We start from the raw sequence: 25,401 nt of genomic DNA on the forward strand, positions 1-25,401 counted from the left end.
AACAAATAAAATCATTCAATTATATTCAATTACAGCCCACTCATTAATGTATGTAAAGGGTAAGCATTCTAATAACCTCCCTCAATTCATGCCACTGTACTTAAATTTACATGGCGCGGTCATGAATACTGCTCAATGCCAATAAATGAAGTGATTTTTCTTTAATAATTTTCTATCAGACAAACAGCAGTGTCATAATTGATATTAACAGTCAGTAACGCAAAGCATTTATATAAGGTTTGGGTGTCCGATTAATTAATGAACCAATGAGATCACTGCAGATGAAATGTGCATATGCTAAAGGGTGGCTGGTCTGTGTCCAAATTCAGAGGCTGGGTCCTCCCAAGGCCGCATTTTCACTTCCGGCGTGACTCGACCACAAGTCGTGTCCAAATTCGCCACTGTTTATGCGATCCAAGAAGGCTACATGAGGGGGAGCCTTTGAAGGCGTCGAAGGACCCAGCCTGCGGATTGACTTTATAGAATTTGGAAGCCGTGTGCGGGCGAGATGTACCAGAAGTGACGCTAAGACGCCACGCCTTCGGAAAACACGTGAATTTGGAAACATCATGTTGCTTCTTTATTCTGCTGCATTATGAACCCACAAAGGCTTATTTATTGTTAACTTTCTCAACTACTGCTGGGTGAAGAGGCAAAAGACTTTAAACCTTCAGTGAATAGTTTATGAATGACAAACTTACGTGAGCCTTTGCCACTGAGTGATTTAGTGATTTATAAAAAAAAGATAAATTTGGAGAATATGACAGTCTTCATATAACAAAATGACAATGACCTGACATGTAGACGTGTGCTTTTCTAAAGCAAATGTAGGAAAGATGACATTTGGCACAACTCCAAATTGATGCACAATTAGTTGAATGAAACCTTTTAAATCTTTTTAGTCAGAAAAAAACATTTTGTGGTTGAAGTGAATATGCATTTTATCTCCTTTTCCTAAATGCCCAACAAGGGCTTAAATGTTCATGCACAGTCGACCATCAAGCAGTAGCAGAAATTGCCAAGTGCTCTCTGTTCCCTTGTCAGTTCGAGACAAAGGCCAAGTTATAAAAAGCTGGACCTTAGTTCAAACAAGATAAAAGCACTTGTCTATTGAATCCAACGTTTATACAGCTGATTTGTATTTGTCATTTTTACTACATATCAAACCATATTTAATTTTGATGTTGTATAATGTCAGGTTTTCAAGCCCAATGGGCACTACTGTACACTAGTGTCTTAAAAAGTCCGTTCCTCAAGCCAAATCCCCCCCCCCCCCCCCAGAATTACCTACATTGTTTTATTCATTTGTCGTTGGCTTTTTGTTTGTTTTGAAAAACGCTAACTATTGCTGAACTATCTTGTTCTGTTCAAAATCGAATACAATGACTGAGTGATGCTTTCATGTAAATGGTGCTCCTTTTCTCTACCCCAGCCTGCACGACTGTATTGTCTCTTTGAGTCACAGGGTGTTTCGCAGGTTAAACAACCTTTTGCTCGGTGAGCGGCCACCCTCAGAACCTTGACTCCAACGAACTGCAACCACTAGTGCATTGATGCTCCTGCCTACTCAATTAAAGTGTTAACTGTGCTAAAAAGTCATCCTCCTTGCAATTTAATTTGGAGTTCAAGTTTCTGAAGCATGTGTTGCATTGTTGGTGCTGTGTGTGCGTGTGCGTGTGCGTGCTTGTGTGCGTGGAGTAGATCGTGATATGATCAAAGCCCTGTGACATCATGAAATGCTTTTAACATTGAACATGTCACATTCCTGATGTGACTGACTCAAAAGACACAGGCACTCAAATCTCAGTCCAAACAAAGCTGTTAAAACACACCCGTATGGATCCCGCACTTTGTGATCCACTCAGGCTGAGAGATTTAGTGGACTGTATTTTCAGAGCAAAAATACTTTCCCAACCTACTGATATTTGCGACTTTATAAACAAATACATATTAGAGTTGATTGAATTCAGAGAGTGTCACAAGGAGGCAGATCCGAAAGTTGTTTTCTTACTCTTCCAAGAGCAATGGGGTAAGCGCCATTTAAAAAAATGCTGGCTGACCAATTCTGTAAGTGATACTGGAAAAATGTATATTAGAGTAACACAATAGTCAATATATACCTTTACATTTCAGTAATAATACTATAAGTAGGGTCTCACTTTTGTTAAATAGTCTGTATGCTGATTATTTTTTCTTTAATAATGTTTCTCTACAGAGAAGCGATTTAAAGATAAAGTAAACACAGAGGCAGAGGCTCCCACATCAAATCAAGAATCTTCCCCATCAAAGAAAAATATATCGGAAGTAGAGCTAGCGGGACTTTTACAGACACTATACAAAGATTTGGAATTATCAAATGTGGTACAGCAAAAAACAACAAACAAGATGGGAAGTAAGCTGCATTTTGTGACTAGGGGAACACAAGAGCATACTGTAATTCATTAATTAATTGAGCATTCAAATTCTGCTGATTGAGTGGAGTTGTTTATTGATTGTGTCTTAAGGTAAATGAGGCAAGTGGAATGCACAACTGCTGCAATGGCTGCTGATTAACACAACATGGAAAAATTTAGTAGCTCCTCATCACAGAGACCAGAGAGGCCTTTGAAGCCAGGAGCAGAAGACAAGCTGACACTATGGAAGCTGAGGATGACCATTGTTGGGTAGTTAATGTTTTATCCGGATTGATATCCAAATAAACGGGACAAATGACAAGGTAATAATATTGTAGCTCAAGATATCATAGCATGTCATAGAAATAATGGAGGGGGGCACAATATGTCATCCTCGTTGGACCACACACGCCCTAACAAGATGTATGAGGAAATGCCATTTTAAATATGGACAAAATGCACGCTGGCCCGTGAATGGTGAAATTCCATGTACAATTGACAGGCATTGAAATGAACTGGGAAAATTTGAGGATTTTTATTTTTGTAAACACAAAACTGCCCCTGGACCACTGAGATCTAAAAACAATGTGAGCAGCTTCAACTGAAGGGAAGAGAAAAAATTTCAGTCTTCAAAATGTCTCAGCATAAGCAAGTCCTAAAGATGCCAAAAGTTGATGGATTATCAAATGATAACCCTGCACTGTAAGCAAGAGCCGAGTCCAGCTTCGAGCGGCTTCGGGTAAAAGGTCGACTGCACCCTGTAGTGGTCACCGGTCAACTACAGAACACAATCGTGAAAAACATTCAGACACTCTCAAATTCAACCCACAGCACCAGTTAGGTGAGTAAACCACCATAATATTGATTAAGCTTAATGAAAAATATTGCAAAAAAAAAAAAATAGAAGGGATAAATTCAATATTTGGTTGTGACAATTTTCTCAATTTGTGCATACATGAAATGACATTAGTTCTGTTGTGAAAACCCCAATTCTAATGAAGTTAGGACATTGTAAAAAAAAAACTCGATAAAAACAGAATCCAATGATTTGCAAATATGTGAGCAAATATTTCAACAATTGAAGAATGTTTGTAAACGCACAATTGGAATTTCATCATCGTTTCAAAATATCTAAAGATTCTGAGAATCTGTAGGAATCTCTGCATGCAAACATTTAGTCCACAAACAAACATTGAATGCCTATGACCTTCAATCTCCCAGGTTACGCATTAAAAAAGTATATCATTGTGGTAGGATATTTCCGCGTGGGCTCGGGAACACTTCAGAAAAGCAATGCTAGTTAACCAAGTTTGTTGATAAATATACAAATGAAAAATAAAACTCTTAACATGCAAAAAAGCGATATGTCAACAACATTCAGAAAGGCCGCCGACTTGTACGGGAATAAACTCATCGGAGAGGGACTGATATAAAATGGAAAAGTGTGCAGTGGTCTGACGAGTCGACATTTCAAATAGTTTTTTTGAAATTGTGGGCGTCGAGTCCTCCAGCCCCCCCAAACCAAAAGAGGAAAGGAACCATCCGGACTGTTATGGACGCAAAGTTCAAAAGCCAGCGTCGGCGATGGTATGGACAGAGTGGGGCCCCCCCGTCCCGGGGGCAGAACGGACTGGCCCTCTGGGGGTCGGGTCATGACAAATTTTAAAAAATGTTCAATTAATCACGGCCGAAGGTGGATTTTAGTCCGGCCCACGCGGTCAAATGGGCAGACGACAAAAATTGCCTCTGAACGCATCAAAAGCGCCACTACCAGCTCTGCGTACTTCCTTGCATTGGGTAATATTTTTTGAGTTTGTTTTCCGTGTGGCCCCTGAAGCGCACACGAATGTGAAATGGTGAGTGAAATTTTATGTTCTATGTGAGACGCAGAGTGATTGCAACAGAAAAGTTGAATAAAGAGTACAGTTGGCAGCACGACGTGAAATCAACATAAAACAAAACACATTGGACACATTTGTGGAGAAGAAGAAAGACGAAGGAGATGAATAAGATCGGATGTCTGTGCTCATTCCTGCACTGAAAAAAAAAATGCTTAAATACTCTACCGGCAATGCTGCAACTCACGGCAGCAGAGCAGAGTTCATCTTACGTTTTGCAAGATGCAAGAAATGGACTGCTCATGAGTTGCCATCTGGCAAGCGTTGAGTTTCCAACACACTTTGTTTTATTTTAAATTAGAAATGCCTTGTATTAGAGGCTAATAAATGTGTGACTCTAAAAAATGTTATAGTTCAGTGAAACATGTCATGTTCAAGAAAATTTTGTTTCGTCTCTGAACAATATTTGATAAAATAAAATCTAATTTCATCATAATTGAAAGAAATCGCAACATTTTCAATTAACGGAATTTGGTAGCGGCCAGTACTTAAATGCGCACTAAGTACGTAATCAGGTAAAAATCTGAAACTTTCTTCTCATATATATGTTCTATGTGCCCCCACTAATCCAAACAACAGTATTCTAAGTAATATTGTGTTGTCCAATAAGAATTAAGCAGATGAATCCACTCATTTTCGGCCTTCATAAGGCGGACTGACACATTCTCTAGGACTAGGTTGACAAACCCAATGACACTTTGAGGTCAATTCCAGTCAAGTTCAAAGAAAACTTCCACTTTAGGCGCACTAAAAAAAAAAAGTGGTATCTAAGAATTGCAACCAAGTTCATGAACTACAAACTGCACTGTATTTTGAAGATAAAATTAAATAATGATGGTAACCCAAAGAAAACATCAGTTGGCAGAACCTTCTTAGATTGTTAAAGTAACAAATAATGGGGAAAAAATGTAACATTACCATCAAGCTAGCCAGGAGTGAAAGTATCACAGTCTACTATTTCAGAAGCAGTCTGAACAAAAGTACAGAAGTTGTAAATACTCAATTTAAAAAAAAAACAAACTCAGACTAGAATTAACAAAAGTAGAGAGACAAGCCTAAAAAAATCATTATGGACTGAGATGAAGGTTAATGAGTGACCAGAAACAGTAATAAGATGATCTAGTAGTATGTGCATGTATATACAAATATTGTTCAATCGTGTGTAATAAACAGTGGTAATCTATTATTTTTATTAATTGTATTGGTAATTATAATTTATAGCTCTAATTTTACAAATACATTGTAGAAAATACATTGTAGAAATCCATCCATCTTCTGCACCGCTTCTCCTCACAAGGGTCGCGGGGGGTGCTGGAGCCTATCCCAGCTATCTTCGGGCAGTAGGCGGGGGACACCCTGAACTGGTTGCCAGCCAATTGCAGGGCACACAGAGACGAACAACCATCCGCGCTCACACTCATACCTAGGGGCAATTTAGAGTGTTCAATCGGCCTGCCATGCATGTTTTTGGAATGTGGGAGGAAACCGGAGGAATCCCACACAAGCACGGGGAGAACATGCAAACTCCACACAGGATGGCCGGAGCTGGGATCGAACCCACGCCCGATGCTGTCTCTCACTGTGAGGCCACCGTGCCGCCCACATTGTAGCAATTTAATATTTAATATGTACATTTTTTTAGGGGGTTCCCAAGTACCAAGTTGATCAAGCCCGCTGTGTGACATCATATCAAAGCTTTAACATTGTGTCACCTCTCACATCATCAAAACCTGGGCTCTATGGTTTTGAGCAACGTAAGATGTACTCTATATGGTATTGACATGTTGTTGGGGAAACATTTTCATATTAGACCTTATAGCTTTAATTTGGACATATTTTCCCATGACTTTGGTAACATACGTGCAGAAAATATTGTGTGCTCTCTTGGCGGTCAGCTCATATACTTGGGCTGACAAATAAAATGAGAACTAATTCTTGATTTGATTTGTGACATTTGAGCAGTCACATAAGCAAGGACTCACAGCCCACTTCCATTCAGTACGAAATTGTACACAACAAAGAAATACGAAGGACGGATATGGATCCCGCATCAGATCCATTTGGACTGAAGAGTTTAGTGGACTGTATTTTCAGAGCCATATATTTTTCACAACCAACTGATATGAGTGATTTTATACATCAATATATATCAGATCTTATGGACTTCATAGGATTTCACCAAGAAGAGAGTCTCAAACTGCTTTTTGTGGTCTTCCAAGAACAATGGGGTAAGATTCAGTTCTAAAAGTACTCTCAGCTTTCTAATGTTATGCTGTAAATTAGTAAATAGGAATTCAATTAATTGAGCCAGGCTACAAAGCAGCAATTCGGGTATTTCAAATCATATTTTACATATGCTGCATGTGTATGTTAGTTACATTGTTTGTTAAAAAATGCATACTGTCAATAGTTAGTAAACATAATGAATTTCCTCAAATATTGGCCTGTACTCTACTAGGAAGGGTAGCACTTGTAATGTAGTGAATACTTCTGCCTTTCACACCAGCGCTACTGATCCAAAGCCCAGAGGAAAAAATAGACTGTGTCAGCAAAGGCACCGAGCATAAACCCTGACAAACAAATCTTGCAAGTGACTCGCTTTCGTGACCTCTAATGAGACGTGATGAAAGTTGTGTACACTTGAACGTGCCGTGCACATTAACAAACGAACAAATGCTTATCCTTCTGCTTTTACTTAAGGAATAAAAACACAAAACAGTTAGCGCCGTAAAGTACTGTTTGGTTTTGTAGTCTGTCTGATTCTTTAGCATCCCCTATGAAAGGTTTCCCAAAAAATTGAATTGGAATTATATTTTTTCACATTGATTATAATGACAAATAACACATCACCCGTATGAGTCTGTTAAATGAGGCAGTTCCTTCCAATTGTACCAAACATAATAATTTTCCGGCGACCAATTAAGGGCCACACTGCTTGAGGAAATATGGTATTTGGTGCTGGCATAAAGTGAAGTGAGGATTTGAAATGTTACCAAAAAATTATATTTTTAAAGTATAAACTTATATCTGTGGTTTTGTAAACGGCTCTCTACAGAGAAGAAGTTTCTAGATAATAAAGACACAAAAACATGTACGGATTCCATCCCATCCTTACAAAATATATCTGAGGCAGAGATCGAAGACCTTTTGCAGAGGCTGTACAAGGATTTGGCAATGGCAAATGTATTACCACAAGAGGTAATACATAAAACTGGAAGAGACCGTAAGACGAAGAAGAAGTCGGGTGATGAAAAATGTGCAGCACAACCAGAGGATTGTACTGCCAGCACAGGAACCGATGTAGTGTCAATAGAATGTGTATCAAATGAAAAGGATGAATTAGTATCGGATGCTGAATCACTGTCAGATGTAGGTCTAGAAGTGGCTGCATCAGCAAATCTAGAAGTGGCTGCATCACCAACTTCTGTTGGTACTCAGGAACATCTGTCACCAGAGCCTGTTCTCGTACCTAGTCCACCTAAGGAAGAACTTGATCTGCCACCTAGTCCACCAAAGAAAGAGCCAGTCCTGCCACCTACTTCACCGAGGCATGAGCTTGTTCTCCCTTCTAGTCCACTAAGACAAGAGCTTGTTCTTCCACGTAGTCCACCAAGCCATAAGGTTGTTCTTCCAAGTAGTCCACCAAGAAAAGAGCTTGTTCCTCCACCACGCCCACAAAGGCAAAAGTTTGTTCTCCCGGCTAGTCCACTAAGGAAAACCCAGGATGACCAAGCAGTTGAAAAAAGTAATGTTATGCCACGTAGGAAAGAATCAGATGAGGCCAAGAGAAGATCTCCCGGGCAATATGTATTGCAAAAGGATAAAACGCCTGGACCTGAGAAAGTCAAATGTAGGAACAGAGTAACCCTACTACTGCCTGATAATTCCAAGACGGAGTCATTTGGACCCCAAAAAACCGGGCCAGATACCAGGCCCAAACAAAGCGAGCCCAAGAACACCAGGCTAACCCCTTTCAGTATACCTCAACGACAAAGACTCGGAAAATCGGAACAACAGACCAGGTCAGCACAAGAGTCCAAGAAAACCAGGTTTGGTTATTGCCCGGCATCTGGACTAAAGAAATCTGAAAGAACTGAATCACAAAGCAGACTAACATTTCTGGAGGCTAACGGTGTGGTTTCTCGGATAGCATCTGCACCAAAGAGGCCAAAAATAGGACCAACATCATCCTTACCTGAGGTAAGAAGAACAAGGTTGAGTCTTCACCGCTTATATGGAGCAGAAAGGCCTAAAACTGCTGGAGCAGACACAAGACCAAAACCTCAGCCAAAACAGCCCTGGAAAAATCCTCTCAGTGATCCTCCAAGAAGGGAAGGTCCCCCACGTGTTCTTTGGATGGAGAGGGAAAGAGTCAAGCCTGTGCAAAACAACAAAAAGCATTGGAAACTTCCTGCCAACCTCTTGTTTTAATATAAACCAGAACCAATATCTCCACCAGTCTCTTGCAGCCTCTTGTTTCATCAAGATGCCACACATCACAAGTTTTGAATCCTTTGTTATATGTCTATTTCTTTTTCATACTGTTTGAGCCATTTGTTGTCTTTTTGCATGCTTTTGAGTTGGAATCGTGTCTTTGTGACTTCCTGGCAAGTTCCACCTCAGCCCACGGACTAGTCCATGATGAACATCTCTGCCTAGCCATGTGAGATCCCCATGGGGTAACACTGGCAGCAGGATATGGTGTCATAACCCTAGCCCTTGTGTGTCCAAGTTACGGATAATCACATATTTTCTTGTGTCTACAGGAATGCCATTACCAAGGTAGCAATTGTGAGAGGGTTGGACAGCTTGGTCAGACTGGAAGTGAGTGGACACAAGACATGCTGCGATGACTGACTGCAAAGGAAATTGGCGGACCCATTCCACTTTCCCTCCATGATAAAATACTCTCAGCTCACCATTTGCTCACTGGAAACAATATTTAATTACAAACTATTATGGAACATTTAATTCAGACATTAGTAATGGTAATGAATTGTCATAATAATTATACTGCCTTGAATAATGTCACATCTGTAAATAAACTGCTTTGTGCTCTACCAGCAACCTCTGAAACCCTCTTCCTGGTTGTGCAAATCTCATTACAATTTCAGCAATGGCTTTCCATGTGTGGTATCTTTTGATAAGTAACAGGTACAAATGGAACTCTGTACAGCACTGGCTGAACTGTTGGGTCCCAAAAAAAGGCTGATATTTTGTACCTTATAAGTGTCCCCATTATGTTGGGGTGTTACATTGACAGAAACACTAGATCAGGCATCACCAAATGGCCGGACCGCGCGATGGTTCGGACCGGACCATGACCAATCTATGATTATTTTTTTTCAGGGCGCATTCGCAAACGTTGGCGCTGCAATTCTAGTTAATACGAAAAAGGCGTCACTGATTTGAGCCAATCAGATCTTTTGTTTACGATCCACTGCCAATTGCGCAGCAGACCGGAAGAGAGTGCTGCTGACAGTACGCAAAAACATCGAACTTCGAGTGCAGTATAACAGATGTTTACATTTTCGTTTACAGCCCAGCGGCATGCACACGAATGTTCACTACAAGTATCATAGATTCTGGGGAAACATTCAGTGATGGGGAAGTTGTGAAGGAGTGCTTAAATGTGGTTGCACAAACATTATTTAAAGGAAAACACAAAGCCCAGATGTGTGAAATGATCTACCAAATCCCAATGGCCCTGAATCCGTTCCAACCCAGAATTAAGTCACTGGCAGAGCAGTCACAAACTAATTTTTCTCATTAAGAGAAGTTAAAAAAATATTCAAAAGAAAAGGTGGTATCAAAGCTCATTTAGAATTAGTTTTTCATGAGGAAAGCCATTTTTATTTATTGTGTACTCAACATGTTGACCTGGTTTACTTGGATAATTAGGCTTTCCGTTTTTCTTTAGGCTGATAACTCCTTGATTTAAAAAAAAAAAAAAAAAAAAAAGGTCAACTATGTTAACCCAATGCTTTGGACTTGATATATTTCTGCAGGAGATATTTTACTGTTTTTTTCTGGAAGTGGCAAACTTAAGTTCCTGGAGCCACATTTTCTTGAATGTGAAATAAATGCCTTATATTTGTTTGACTGGTAAACGTGTTCAATGGGAACATTACTAAATATTTAGTATATAAGTGTGCTCTGTTGAAAATGACTAAATATTGAAACTATATAAAAATGTGAACATAGGCTAGGCATTAAGGGAAGTTGGATTTTGGTTCGGACCTTTTAATTGGAAGAAATTTTAGTCGTGGACCTCTGTGACTTTTAATTGAATACCTCTGCACTAGATGGTGTAGCTGTTTTTGTCAGCATTAGATATTGTCATTTCGAAGAGGAAACCCAAAATGGAATATCAAATGAAATTATAATAAATCAGTGCTGGTTTCAGTAGCACAAAGACACATCTGTAGTTTATGGATGACACAGTATTTTTCTCCAGGAGGCTCAGCTTGACCATGGTCGAGATCGGACGGACTTTGTAAAGTGATGAGACAACTACTTTTTTAGTTAGAGGAGGAGTTTGTCATAAAAAAATAAAAATAAATAAATACTTGCATTTGTTATAACTCAGTATGACCTGACAATAGTACATTAACATTTTAATCTGAAAAAGAATCAGCACTCTGGGCCCATTTTCTACCTCCAATTTGGTGAAGAAACCATCTTGCTTGAGGAAAACCAACCAATCAGAGACAGGAGTTGAGACAGATGAGGTGTCAATCCTTTACCGTGTACTTGCAGGCATACTCGGAGCATGCAAAAAAACAAATTCCCAGTATCTCAGAAGTTTAAGAACTGACAAATAATTAGCAACATTTTTACTTAACAGGTATAGCACCGCTTTTTGATTTTATATTCCGCAAAATACTGATTGTTCTGATTGATGTAAGAGTTGGCGTTCTCCAGAAGCAATTTGAGCAGCAGCTCTGTGACGCTGTTGTTTGATGATGTCATCAATCCAAACAGCGATAAAACAGTATTGGTGTTTCTTTATGTGACTTAAAATATGTTAATAATGGCGCTGTTCTTTGCAATGACCAACAATAGATGGAAGACAGCCAACAATCTGCATCGTCAGCTGTCTACATGCTGGACTTGGAGACAAAGTCCTTGTCCTCCCATTGGTCCAGCCTTGTTACCCATGGCAATCTTCTCCAGCTCCTTGCCCCTCGCAAGATGAGGCCATAGCTGCTCGTGCTGGTTTGGCAAGAGCTGGCCACTTATCTCTGCTCCCCTGTACCTCCCCAAAACTCCCATAACCCCTGACAGGAATAGCAGGTGGGGCAGTGTGTGGATATTGACATATTGGGGCCTTTTCTGGACTCGGAACGGGAAAAGACTACAAGTGGCCAGCGGCTTACGCCATTCCAGACGTGAACGCTGCCACCACCGCTGAATACCTGGCCAGCACACTGTTTAGTCGGTTTGGTGCACCAGAGGAACTGCACAGTGATCAGGGACGGAACTTTGAAGCTTTGGAGAGGTCTGCCAATGGCTGGGCATCCGAAAGACCAGCATGACACCTCTGCATCCCAAGAGTGACGGACTGCTACAGTGATTCAGCTGCACTTTGGCCAACACGCTTGCTTTGCTGACCAACCGCAAACATCCGGACTGGGACCTGTACCTAACTCTGGACCTCTGGGTGCATCGGACAGCCGTCCAGGAGTCAACTAAATGCACTCCTGCAGCCCTCATGTTCAGGCGGGAGCTCCACACTCCTGTGGACCTAGTGTTTGGACCACCTCCGTGGTTAACCTAATTTGCACTAATTCAGCAGGCTGTAGGAGTGTCCTCAGGAAGTGCTTTGAGAAGCCAGCCACCTGTCAAAAGAGGCTGTACGACTCCTTTTGTCGAAGGGAGGACCGGTATGGGTCTACGAAGAGGAGTGGCCTGTCACCCATTGGGTGGGATCCTGCACCGTCCTGTAGAAACCATCAGATGTGGTATACTGAGTGCAGTTACAAAAGAGAAACCATGTGGCCGAACTTAAACATACTTGCTTGTTTCTTAATTTTTTTTAAGATTAGAGTCGCATTTATCGATCCTTCTCCAACATGGCTTTGTGTTTGGTGTTCGTTTGTATATCTTTTGTGGCACAAATTATTACATATACGTTATTATCACAACAATTACATAAATATTGTATTCACTTATTCACTGCTCTTGATACATTCCCTTATATCGAGTTTATCAGTTTCTGCTGTTCATTTTCTATCAAACATCATCAAACTTTGTGTGAATAGTGGAACATTTTGCATTGTAAAAGCTAAAAACACTATCAGATGATCCAAAATATATTCACATGGTATCTTGTGCACAATCCACGTGGATATAATACTAAAATGTTATATCCCAGTGGCAGCTCCTCCATGAAGAAGGCACTGCATTTTGTCAGCTGGTGGTGCGGGCTTCTTTCTGTTTTGCTGCCACAAGAGGGCAAAAGAGCCCCGAGTCTTAAATTGTTGGCATTCATTGTATCCTTTCAAATGGGTGAATAGTCACACACAGAAACGAAAATGGTCGAAGTAAATGCTCCTTCATTAATTTAAAAAATAAATAAATAAACGTTGAAAGTGCAACTTATTTATTATGAAAGACAAAAAGTCTTTCATTAATTTAGCAAATCAACTGGTGCAAAATGTTTTATGTATTCAGCGCACTGGACAAAAAAAATGTCCTGACTAGCAATGACATCATCTTCTCTAGTCTGACCTCGCTTTAAGTCTCGTCTGCCTGCCAGTATTCTTTTGTTAATGTTTAAGCTTTTGTTCATGTGTTATTTATTTATTCATTTCCCCTTTTTTTTTGCACAGAAAACTTATAAAGCATTTTTTTTCTTCAGCTATGGATTTTTTTAGTACTTTATTTCAAGGTAATTCTTGTTATAAATGCACTTTTCAAAACTTCCATTGCTATTTGTGTCATGTGAAAATTAAATAAAGGCTTCTAAGAAGCCTCGTTGTCTGCGGATTATGGAGACTCACTCCTTATTGTTTTATGTATTTATTTAACAAGCCTAACACAATCATTATGAATCAAGTTTCCTTAAATTCTAATTTTTGTTCTATTGAAAGCAGCCTCTTAAAATGTTTCCTCTCCTTCTCTCTCTTGCACTCTCTCATCGAAAAGTAAAATGTGAGAACCAGCTCTAAGTATGATGTAGTGCTAGATAACTAAAATATTTATCCCCCCATTTTTTACACTGCTTGTCCTCATTCGAGGTGGTGAGTTGGAGCCTTGGTAAGAGACCAGGTACAACCTGGACTGATTATCACTCAATAGAAGGTCACATATAGGTAAACCAGCATTCACATATGGACAGTTTTAAAAATCTTTACTTGATTACCTAACATACATGTGTTTTTCTAGGGTGAGAGGAATCTAGAGTACCTGAAGAAAACCCACACAAACAACGGAAGAGAATGCAAACTTCATTCGAGGAAAGCTGGAGTTGAGATTCCACTACTACCTTCAGAACTGTGAGGCTTATGTGTAAACCACTTACACACCATGCTGCCCAATCATCAACGTATTGTTCAATTTATACTCCACGAATGGTGTCGAAAATATGCATAATAATCATTGAATAATACACCTTCTTGGGATCTCAACAAATTGTAAATACAGGTTTAAAAATGTAGTTGCTGAGTGACAGGGTGGTATATAATCTTTGAAACAGAATTATATTAACTCTGCTTTGTCCTAAATGTTATACATACCAGTCAATATTTTACTAGCTGTTGTGTGAATGATCATACAGTCATACAGATTTCTCATCTGATTTAAACCAACCAACTTGAAAAAAATGCAGGATGTGGGGCATTACTTTCTATGAACAAAAAAAATCCCACTTTGCCCATAATTCTTAATTTTCCAAACAGGAAAAAATAAGTGAATAAGATCTTTCCCATTCGAAATTCAAACCACTCAACTGATTGACAAAATCATCAACAACCTTTCGTGAGCGATTTAAATCATTCCAACTTCAGACTATGAAAGATAAAACCATGTCAAACAATCAACAAATGTAGAACATATTAGGAACTATTTCTCACAATATCAAATGTCTGTAATTTAAGAGCTATTTTTCACATCGACCTCCTTTCTCATTTGGTGGATGATTAAAACATCCTAACTTCAAAATGTTAATCTAATTACTGTTGATTAGATTCCCAAACTTTTCACATTTTCAAAGTAAAAGTCTCAAAGTAAAAGATATGTGATACATTTACCCAGAGTTGGGCACTTGACCCTTTTTTGTTCGTCAGTCCCCGCAAAATTTGTCGCACCCCTCCTCCCCCTGTCCCAAAAATGGACATGTGACCATGCCGGAGGGCCGGACTGTTCCACTCCCGGGACAGACTGCCCAGCTTTGCATTTACCTCTCCTTCCGTATATCTTGATTCTATTCCTATTTCTATTCAGCTCATTCACGACATATTGGGAAAAAAAATAATGCATTCCCAAATCTTCACAATCAAATTTCCAAATTTCAGAGATACTTTTTTTTCCCTTGTACCTCCTCCTTTCACTTTTTTTCTACATATTCTAACCATTCCAACAAGTCAAACATTCTACATCTCCCCAATTAATCAATTCCACGGCATTCCGAAGTAAAATCCTAACGATTCTTGCAGAAATGTAATTTTCTAGTTCCTCAATGTAATCCTCGGCTTTAGGCGTTTAAAGTACGGTACTGTTTGTTTGTTTGCGTGCGCTTGTTTAAAATACTATGCTTTAAGTGTTCTTACCTGGGTGACGTCATTGTGAGTGCGGCCTGCTTGGGTCTCTGCAAGCATCTTTGCAACGGTCCACGTTTCCAAGTCGCTGCCTTCGACTTGCTCCATCCTGTGCTGTGAGCTCATTGGTCGCACGGGACGCCCATCACTGGGAGACAGCTCCGGGGGATTTCCCTATCCGCGTTCCAAATCGGAAGTCGGAAGATTTCCTTGCACTCCATTGGACCACTACGCCGTCAGTCGTGCTGCGGAGGCGAACGAGCTCTCCCCGGCTGTTGGGGCTCGCAGAGCGCCGTCATATTGGCTGCTGGAGGTTGCAGCTACGAGCTCTTTGGCGAACAAGACTCCACTACTCCCATGGAGAACGGGAGTCGGCAGCTGTAATTTGATTTCGCCTTTTAAATGTTTTGCACGGTAGCTGCCAAATGTTTTGAGACCTGGGGATGACACCATCAAGGGTCGGCGGACCTTTTGCGCCTTCGTCCGTCACCGCGGTGAGCCAAAAGGATATATGCCTGCTCTCGTTCAATAGCCATTTTTTGCAGACAAAGAGGGCTGTTGAATAGGGCTCTCAAAAAAACACAAGGGTAAGATATATTTTGACAACACAGCCCATTACATATGAAGCACATTCCTTCTGTCCCTACGGTTACAGCGACACGCGGCTGTTGCCTCATTTGTGGACATTTTAGTCTGGATTTTTTTTTCAACGCCAACCATGCTAACTCATTAGCTGCGTGGCTAGCTTGAACGCTAGCTCCAAATTAACGCTATAGCGTCCCTGTCTGTGGAATGCTAACGGTTAGCATTATATGGCTATTCTTCCCCTCCTAATTGCAAATAATTAGGACTTTTTGTTTGAACATACTGTTCGCGTGAGCGGCGCATTCGTGTATGTTTGGCAAAAGTATCAAGTATTGCCGTTTTTGTTAAATGCGTTTTACGACGTAGATGGGCGAATGGTAGCAATGGAGCTATATTTGCTGGGATTAGGGAAAAGAGGAAGACGTCCTCCAGAAATTAAAAGATCCCGGAACAGCAATTGGATGGCTGCAACGATGTTTCTATCAAATGATCGGTCTTGTTATTTTCACTTGTGAGGCAACACGTATGGCTTGGACCCTTACGCGCTTTAACAAAGTAATCTAAAACGACTGTACTTGTATGCCCAGTTAAAACACTCACGCAAAATGTATTAAAAAGTAACAATTGGGGTTTGTAATTACTTATACTGCACAACCATGTGTTACTAACCCATTTGGACTTGTTAAAGTTCCTAAATTCAAAAGGAATTACTAAAGCTCATATTGTGTTTTTCTTTGCAAGGTATGTGCTTAAAAATATAAAGCTGAGAAATTTACACGAAATCTATTTTATTAGACAGATCGTTTCAAGGTGTTTTCAGTGATTTTGTGTAATTTTCTTCTGAAGAATATTAAGAAAGTTATGCCTTTTTAAGAGTAGCTAAAATGCACCTTTTTATGGCCCGTGTCTTAATGCACAGTCAATGGGGACCGAAATTTTTGATTTTCACTTTTTATTTTTCATTTTTGTAGAATCCGAGTGTCAAACTTCCATAACTTTCATCATTTTTCTATTATTTTTAAACGAGTGCTATCATTGGAAAGATTGCTAAACACAGAAACCAACACCATATGAGAACGATGATATTTCTTTCAAATTAATTAGTTATGCAATTTTAGCAACTGCACGAAACATTAATTACAGTACTGACTAACAAAAATATTTTTTTCAAAACGACAATGAATATTACATTGAAATTGTTAACATAAACAAATCAGAAAGCCTTCTTTTAATGCAATGAAATGCACAATTGTAATGTAATATGAATGTAATAAATGAATTCCATTAGTTGTTAATACATAACGTGAGTAAATAATTCATCCCAGTTAGGAAGCGTTTGTAGTTGGGGGGGGGGGGGGGGGGGTCATAAAATGAATGTTGGAAGCTACAGAAAATAGGAGCCATCATGGCGGGTCAGCGTAACATCACTATTGTGACCTGGCTGACCAATTTGCTTGAAATTTGACCGAAACGTAGAAAAGTATATAATACGGGCATTTGGATTTGTAGAAAGGCCTTACTCACCCAAAAGTGTCAGAAGGGTTTGTCCTCTACACATTTGAGAAATATTGACATTGATTATCTTGACCTTTCAAAACATTTTAAAGTTGTGATTAAACTATGATGCCTGCCTGTTCTACGCTATCATTAAGTGGTTTATGATCATAAAATGAAAACAGTGTTTCCAATGTCACTCAAGATGCACAATTATGATTGAGTGACCGTTTTTTTAGTGGTCTACAGTACACGCATAACTATAATTAATCATTACACAAAAACTGCAGTGTCAAAAGAGAGGAAAAAGTAATGAGTCATATTTTGACCTGTACATATTGTATCCTATCTCTGCCTACGAATACATTTTGACTTATGCGTTAAGTGATTATCCCCCATCCTCTAATTGAATCGTGGGCATTCAAGTGATCACAAGAACAAACGCCCAAATATCTTAGTATGTGAGGCATAGCAGATATCTTCTCCACTCTGCTTTTCCCTTCATTATGCCTTGCCAAGAGCCATCTCAGAGATCAGTTTGATCCCAGGAGAATGGGTGTGTTGGCCTGCCAGAAAGCCGAATTAGCCTAGTTCTGTTCCACACAGTTGCTGGATTTATGTTTCCTACATGAACATGAAGATGTAATCGGGGCTTTGCACTAACTTTTGCACTGGTAGCAATGGTTCTATCAACTTTTTCAGTTGTCCAGACCAGCGCGGAATTGGCTGCACCCATTTTTTGGGTCGATACATCATGACCATATTTGCTGATGTATTGTCATCTTGTTTGTCATACTGTATTTTGTTAGATGTAATTGAAAGTGACTCATGATATGCCGTATTTGCTAAATATTTTTCTATAATGAAGTACTTTTTTATGGCAACACAGGTAAATTATTATATTTAACTTTGAAAGAAGAAAAAAATGCTATAAGAATCAGGGTTTTCCTGGCTCAGCTTGAGGCAGAGGTGGTACCCTCCTGACCCTGCGTCATGACGTGCATGTATTCTGTAAATTCAAATGACTCCCTTTATTTTACAGGCAGCATACGTTAAGTGTTCAAACTTAAATATGCCTATTATCATGTTCAAGCATTAATTTATTAAAACTATGTGCATACACAAATCAAGTGCTAGCTTTAAATTGAAAATACACTTTTTCCAAACATCTCACAAACAGACAGAGCATTTCAGCCTCATCTTTTTCATTCCGTAAACCTTCCTCAGGCACTCGGCTATAGAAAACTATATTATTTAAATATTTGTAAAATTATTAGTTGAGTGTTTTTAGGTACAACTATATTTGATATACTTCTGCTGCTTTGTGAATGGCCTTCACTTCATGTCTTTTTAATGTGTCCAGCCTGTAGTTGGTTGATGGCTGACTCACTAGGGAGGCAGCAATTGCTTGCTGTTGGGCCACAGCGCTTTTGGCATAAATAAGAATGCATGCCTTCCTCAGTATGCCTGAGCCAGGTAAATTGATTTAGCCAGTGCTTGTCAATGCCCCTGGCTCTGCGCTTCAATCACGTACACGCAGGCTTCGCGTTGTTATGCTCCTAATTGGAAACAGATTTAAGTACCCTCGCCTTGTCTGTTTTCTTTATTCTGTTTTCTTTTTAGTCACTTGGGATCTAACTATTCACTCAAACCCAGGTTTGATTTTCAGTTCCCGATTTCGATGCATTTATTTATTTTTTTTTAAATTGATGCCATACTTGTCTCTGTGCGCTAATGAGTATACGCATTGATGTTTGGCCAAAACATGCAAAGGTTTAGTGCATTTTAAATGGAACCAAAAACAACAAATTATGCTGAGTTGCAGTAATAACATGAAACTGCCTATAAATACTGAAAGAAATACTTCAGTGTTCTTGGGCACTGATATTGTTTTTAATGTAGAAGGGACTGAAATCATGTTTAAAATTAGGGAACGGCACTGTGCTAAAGAAAACTTAAAAAAAACCAACTTGAATTTATTTTTAATTTAGATTTTATTTATGATTCTCTAGAATTCATAATATAATCTACACATTCAAAATGTGGTATGTACCTAAAACCCCCTCCCCCCAAAAAACCCTTTAAAGATTAGAAGGATCATATTTTCTTTAGCACTGTGGATTAGTATATTCTAACATAACAAACTAAGTAGGTTTATTTATTATTTTTATTATTATTATTATTATGATAGAAGTTGACATTAATGGCTTGTAGTAAATGGGTCATGTTGTGTTACTTTGAGTGCTGCGATGAGTGTCCAAGTTTATAAACACAACACTTGGTGCGTGGTAGCCATCGAGTGACCGTGATAGCACATGTGCTCTTGCTTTTCCATGTCAACCACGGGTTAACAAAAAAATTGTTTTGGTTTTTAATAAATAATAAATATGAGTTCGCTGGCAAATGACGCCAAAATCCACAGTGGGTACTACAATATGTTAGTTAGCTTACCACAACTGGACATTGAGGTGACGTTCTATCAGACGCACAGGGTAGCCTATGTGTGCTAACTACTGCTAGCTTGCAGACACGACTGTCCCATGTCAGAAATTAAATTGGGCGTCATCTGCAACATGCTTATTCATCACCGCTGTGATATATATATAATATATATCAATTTCATCCATTTAAGTGTTAGCTTGTCTTATTGCCCACTCCCACCACGATGCTGACGGCTGCAAGCTTTGGACGCGAACGTACCCCACGGCACAGAGCTGCATGTCTGGACAGTAAGAATCTGTTCTGATAACCTCGTCTTTTTGGTGGCCGAAAGCTAATTGATGCATTGAAAAGTGTTGTTACTATTAACACCATCACAGTGGCTGCTACTGTTAACGTGGGGGAGGGAAACATCCATGCCTTTCTGCTGCCAACTGCCAGCCGCCGGCTGTCTTTGAGACTTAACCGAACATTAGCGTAGCTAAATGTCCTAAAACTACAACCAGTCACCACTGGGTTTGTGTGCGCTTTCATGCTATTGACATTGTAATTTGTAGTGTGAGTTTCTTTTTTATTTATTTATTCGTTTCTTTTTTTTGTTATCTGACAACCTTTTTAAAAACTTCTTAATTGTACTAGCTCAGTGTTCAGTTTACACATCTAATAATAATTAATATTTTGTTGCTGTTGCAACCCTAGTGAGGATAGGTGGTTCTGAAAATGGCTGGTTGGGTGAATGGATGATTTCTAACTTCAATGCTGGAAGATGTGGCAATAATAAGGCTGTCATTGGCAGTTTTTCTGACAGTGATGGCCCTCCAGAGCTTTTAATGGCTGTGACAGATTTTTGCTCAGAATTTCCCAAGCAGCATAGGTTCAGTAAGCCAAAACGCACAATGTATTTTGGTCTGACTGCTTCTATTAGAGTTCTTTGAGGTCCCTTCTGCAAGCCACTATTTTATATTTCCTTCATTGGCAAATTTTGCATGATGCACATCCTGACAAACAAGTGTCCTTTCATTTTGCGGCAGATTTCTGAAGAAAAAAGCCGCTTGTTAGTTAATTAAGTTAGTTAATCAGGCAATCAGTGAATTTGTGTCACTTGTGGTTGGCTACTGTTTGCTGTGCATTGTTAAACCTGGTGCGCATAAATTACTACCGACAGTTCTAATCAAGTAATGCAAATATACTTAGAAGATAAACCAACTCCTTCGCTGGTCCTCACAGTCTGCATTGCAGGATTGAAAAGCTCTTTGGGTGCCGACGAACATTCAGCTTGTCTTTCATTTTCCTGAATAGGTGCTGGACTCTAATTGGCTTTGGCTTCACAGCTATCATGCGATCTTGTAGCATTGGTTAATTTTTACTGAACTTGAGCAACAAGAGGGTGAGGCTGATATGTGCGTGATTTCCCCTTTGGCTCCAAGGCAGCGTGTGCCATCCCAAATCAAGCGCATAGTCGTCCCTATTCCCATGTTTATTATTGTACTTATTTTTTTTCTGTAATATGTATATATCTATTTTTTTAATGAATGAATGCACGCGTCACTGAATAAATATATTTTTTATTATGTAGTTAAAATATACACCATGCATTGCTTTAACACTGGCATTTATTTTGTAGTCTGACTTAAGGTGGTGACGTGGATGAGTGGTAGAGTGGTCGTTTCCCAACTCGGTGGTGTTGGGTTCGATCACTGGCCATTGTGACCATGTCGGAGTATCCTTGAGCAAAATACTGAACCCTCAGTTGCTCCTGATGGTATGTCATCAGTACAGCAGTGTGACAGCAGTGTGACAGCAGTGTGCAGCGCTTTGGGTGTCTTAAAAGGTGGAAAGGGGCTATACAAGTGAAAGACCATTTATATTTCATCATGTTGTGCAAATAGCACAATGTCAGGTGCTTTGGCTTGTTCTTCTGATTCATGCCGCGCCACACCCACCTTCCCAATCGCTTGCTGCCCTTTCACACCACAGCGCACCCTCTGCATTGACTGTGTGTGATCACTTAGCGTTGATGGTTAAAAACGCTGCAGCTTCTATCTATCTATCTGTTGGCCTCTCTCTCTCTCGCTCTCGCTCTCTCGCTCTCGCTCTTTCTGGTTTCAGAGGTCATCCCTGTGTTACAGTCTACATGCATGACGCATCAAGTTCTGCTCTCCAGCCTTGTTCCACGCAGTGTGGTTGCTTGTCCAATACATTTTTTCTGGGCCGTGTGGTTACAATGTAACTGTTTCTCAGAACCTCTTCCATCCTGGTTCTGAAACACACACCTCATAAAATAATCATGGATTGGGTAGTTTCCACTCCTAATTTTTAATCTTAAATTTTTGGACTACTGTAGGGGAACTTGCTTTTTGTGCTATCCCTCAGTGGACAAAGCAAAACTGCTTTTACTTTCACGTCGCTGTGTGCATGCAAAAAAGAGGGCATTTACTCATACCCCATCTGCTGTCATTTCAAGAAACATTTTGGTCAGGTCTAGACTAGCTCTGTAAGACAGTACATACTGGCAGGTCACTTGTGAGGAGATCTTGGGTCATTTATAGCTTTGGCCTAGTCTCACAGTGTGTCTGCCTGGCAACCCTTAACTCTACTGTTCCAACAACTCAAATGTATCCTCCTCATAATACATTTTTTTTTACTGTTTTACAGGTCCCTGGGGCTCTTGTTGAAAGCAAATTCAGCAATATGTGGAGTAACCTGAAAAACAAATGCCAAACTCTCTTTCATAACAACAGTTCAGGACCCAATGAAGGGAGGAATGAGGCTGATGCTGTCCACTGTGTGGTCGATCTTAACCAAGGAGGCGCCTCGGGTTCAGTTCAGGCATCAGAAGTCTCCAGTTCATCAAGTACCCTCCTTCCTGTGCCAATGGTAACGGTAGGGCGTCGTCATCACAACTGTGTCTCAGACACCCCTCAGATAGTGGAGATCACTATCGACAAGGACACAGAGGATGCAGGTGGCGGATCAGGAGGTGTCCCCTTGGCTCGCCGGGACTCTTATTCCCGTCATGCTCCATGGGGGGGCAAGAAAAAACACTCGTGTTCCACCAAAACTCAAAGTTCTTTAGAGGTAGATAGACGGTCTGGACGCCTGCGAGGAAGTGGAAACCGTAGAGACAGACGCTATGGCGTCTGCTCAGTCCAGGAGATGAGCGATTCTTTGTCTGGAGGTCGCAGTTTGAATGGTCGATCGTTGCGTCAGCGACTAAGTGATACCGTAGGCCTTTGCTTACCACTACCTGCTAGCAGACGCTCTTCGAAGAACCCTGTTATTTCCAAACGAAAGATTCACCTGACAGAGCTAATGCTGGAGACCTGCCCCTTTCCACCCGGCTCAGACCTTGCCCACAAGTGGCATTTGATCAAGCAACACACAGCACCGGTGAGCCCACATTCCTCCACTGCCCTGTTGGATGCCTTTGACCCAGCGCACCCCTCTCCTGAGGATGAGGAGGAACGACTACGAGAACGCCGGAGACTTAGCATTGAGGAAGGTGTGGACCCACCTCCGAATGCACAGATCCACACCCTTGAGGCTGCTGTGCCCGGATCATCTGTCTACAAACTGGGACCAAAGATGGCTCCTGGCATGGGCGATGCCGCCGGTGATGGCCGAGCCTCAGGAACTGGTAGTTCTTTAGGAGCTTCAACATCGGGGGCCTGTGTGCAGGTATTAGGGGCAGCAGCTTCAACCCAGGACACTGACTCTGAGGAGGACTCGACAACCCTCTGTCTCCAGGCCAGGAGACCAAAACAAAGGCATGCCTCTGGGGAAGGTCACCTGAGCAGACAGCAACCTGGGCCCTGGAAGGTTCACACCCAAATAGACTACATCCACTGCCTTGTGCCAGATTTATTGCAGATCACATCTTTGCCCTGCTACTGGGGTGTAATGGACCGCTATGAAGCCGAGTCACTGCTGGATGGACGTCCGGAGGGCACCTTCCTGCTGCGTGATTCAGCCCAGGAGGACTACCTTTTCTCTGTCAGCTTCCGCCGTTATAACCGCTCACTACATGCCCGCATTGAACAGTGGAACCACAACTTCAGCTTTGACGCACACGATCCATGTGTTTTCCACTCTTCCACCGTGACGGGGCTGCTGGAGCACTACAAGGACCCAAGCGCCTGTATGTTTTTTGAACCTCTGCTCACAGCACCTCTCCATCGGACATTTCCCTTTAGCCTGCAGCACCTTGCACGAGCAGCCATCTGCCGCTGGACCACTTATGATGGGATAGGCTCTCTGCCGCTGCCCCCTGCCTTGCAGGACTTCCTCAAGGAGTATCACTATAAACAGAAAGTTCGAGTTCGCTGGCTGGAAAGGGAGCCGCCGTTAAAAGTCAAATAGTGCTCTTTGTCCACTTGCTTGTCAGACCATGGAGGAAGATTACAGAACTAACGAAAGGCCTCGTTAGAGGCTACACTGACTGATTTAACCTCTTTCCAATGGAGGTTGGAATTCAAATGTAACAACCTATACAAGATTCATTCTAATCTTTATTTTAGTTATTACTTACTGAAACACATATGATTATATCTGTGTAGTGATGCCTGGCTAGCACAAATGATTGAATATATATATATATGTATATGTATGTATATGTATATGTATATATATGTATACACATACACATACACATACACACACACAGTATAAACAGTACCGGTATATTTTGGATGCGGGCAGAGAGGAGTCGCACAAATAGTGCAAAAACATCGTTTACCGCCCCTGCTTTGACTTTAACATCTGCCTGATCCCAAAACATCACCCTGCCTGTAGACCCCCATGCATGCCTCCCTGTCCATTCCCCAAAATTCAAATAGCTATACTAAAGCCACATTCTGTAGCTACATTGTACAGGTCACTTTTAATGCACTCAATCGTTTTTCTTGTCAAAACACATACTGGAACACCCTTCCATGGGGTTTTTAAGTTGTGTGCTTGTGAAGGCATCTGAAAGTGCTATTGGTGTGATGCATTCTGGGCTTGTCTCATCGATAAAGCTACCGTACATAAGCCACATCCTTTGCCATCTCTTTGCACATGAGCACTTGCTAAACAAGAGAATTCTGAGAGGGCCCATGGCTGTTCAGGAAAGTAGATCAGGGAACTTAAGTGTTTTTTTTTAGTTTTTTTTTTAAGTATTATAGATATAAACAACACATGTTTCTCCCTAAACATCAATGGTGAATGATCAATAATAAACCAGCCTATTGTTTCTTACATTATAAGATAAGCTTGTCAACTTTATTCCCGCTGTATGGATTGGCTTTACTGATCAGGCTTCTGCAGACACACAAGGGTATATTTCTTCCTGGTTTAAATTCATATCCAAACATACATTTTTCTCAGTTCAGTCAGATTGTGATGTTATTTAACATAAGGTTGGCTCTTGTCTTACAGTAATCATGCCTCAGTGAGTGAGTTGATTATGCTTGCATTCTCTTTATCATCCACTTGGAACATGCTTTCATTTTTTTTTAACATGTATTTATTTTATTTTTTAAATAAAGGGACACCGGGGGTCCATTTCACCAGGGGTATTAAAAGACTATCAGTCAATATCTAAAATTTTGTAACACAGTTTCTCAATGTGGCCGAGTGGGTCACTTATTCTTAGGATTATGTAGAAAATGGTGCATAAGTTATGCAAAAAGATAGTTGCGTAACTTAACGAAAAAATTAGGAATATTTAGAATAAAACTTATTTCAAAAGACCACTGAAAAATTAAAGTAGCCTTTTATAAATTAATGTTTAGATGTAGCCACCCAGTTCACATAATCTCATTGTTAGTTTTGGAACATTAATGAGGCTTTACG

General features: G+C 40.4%; 2 protein-coding genes across 3 annotated transcripts; both read left to right on the forward strand.

Moving 5' to 3' along the window:
• Window positions 1-6,449: 6,449 nt before the first annotated feature.
• LOC148330431 (uncharacterized) lies at window positions 6,450-8,722 on the forward strand. The gene is made up of 2 exons (XM_088305318.1): window positions 6,450-6,519; window positions 7,347-8,722. Exons 1-2 carry the CDS (start codon window positions 6,450-6,452, stop codon window positions 8,720-8,722), a joined length of 1,446 nt encoding a protein of 481 aa, XP_088161444.1.
• Window positions 8,723-15,221: 6,499 nt separating this feature from the next.
• Window positions 15,222-24,804, forward strand: socs5b (suppressor of cytokine signaling 5b). 2 transcript variants are annotated; one of them, XM_088305160.1, is made up of 2 exons: window positions 15,222-15,545; window positions 22,225-24,804. In XM_088305160.1, the coding sequence occupies exons 1-2, from the start codon at window positions 15,495-15,497 to the stop codon at window positions 23,926-23,928; spliced, it is 1,755 nt and encodes a 584-aa protein (XP_088161286.1). In that variant the 5' UTR covers window positions 15,222-15,494; the 3' UTR covers window positions 23,929-24,804. The 2 variants fall into 2 exon arrangements, with proteins under 2 accessions (XP_088161286.1, XP_088161287.1); XM_088305161.1 differs by having other exon boundaries at window positions 15,225-15,638.
• The last annotated feature ends 597 nt before the right edge of the window (window positions 24,805-25,401 follow it).

Source organism: Idiotropiscis lumnitzeri, chromosome 9 (assembly GCF_059441095.1).
Source record: "Idiotropiscis lumnitzeri isolate Australia: NSW breed Sydney's pygmy pipehorse chromosome 9, RoL_Ilum_1.0, whole genome shotgun sequence".
Lineage (NCBI taxonomy): Eukaryota > Metazoa > Chordata > Actinopteri > Syngnathiformes > Syngnathidae > Idiotropiscis > Idiotropiscis lumnitzeri.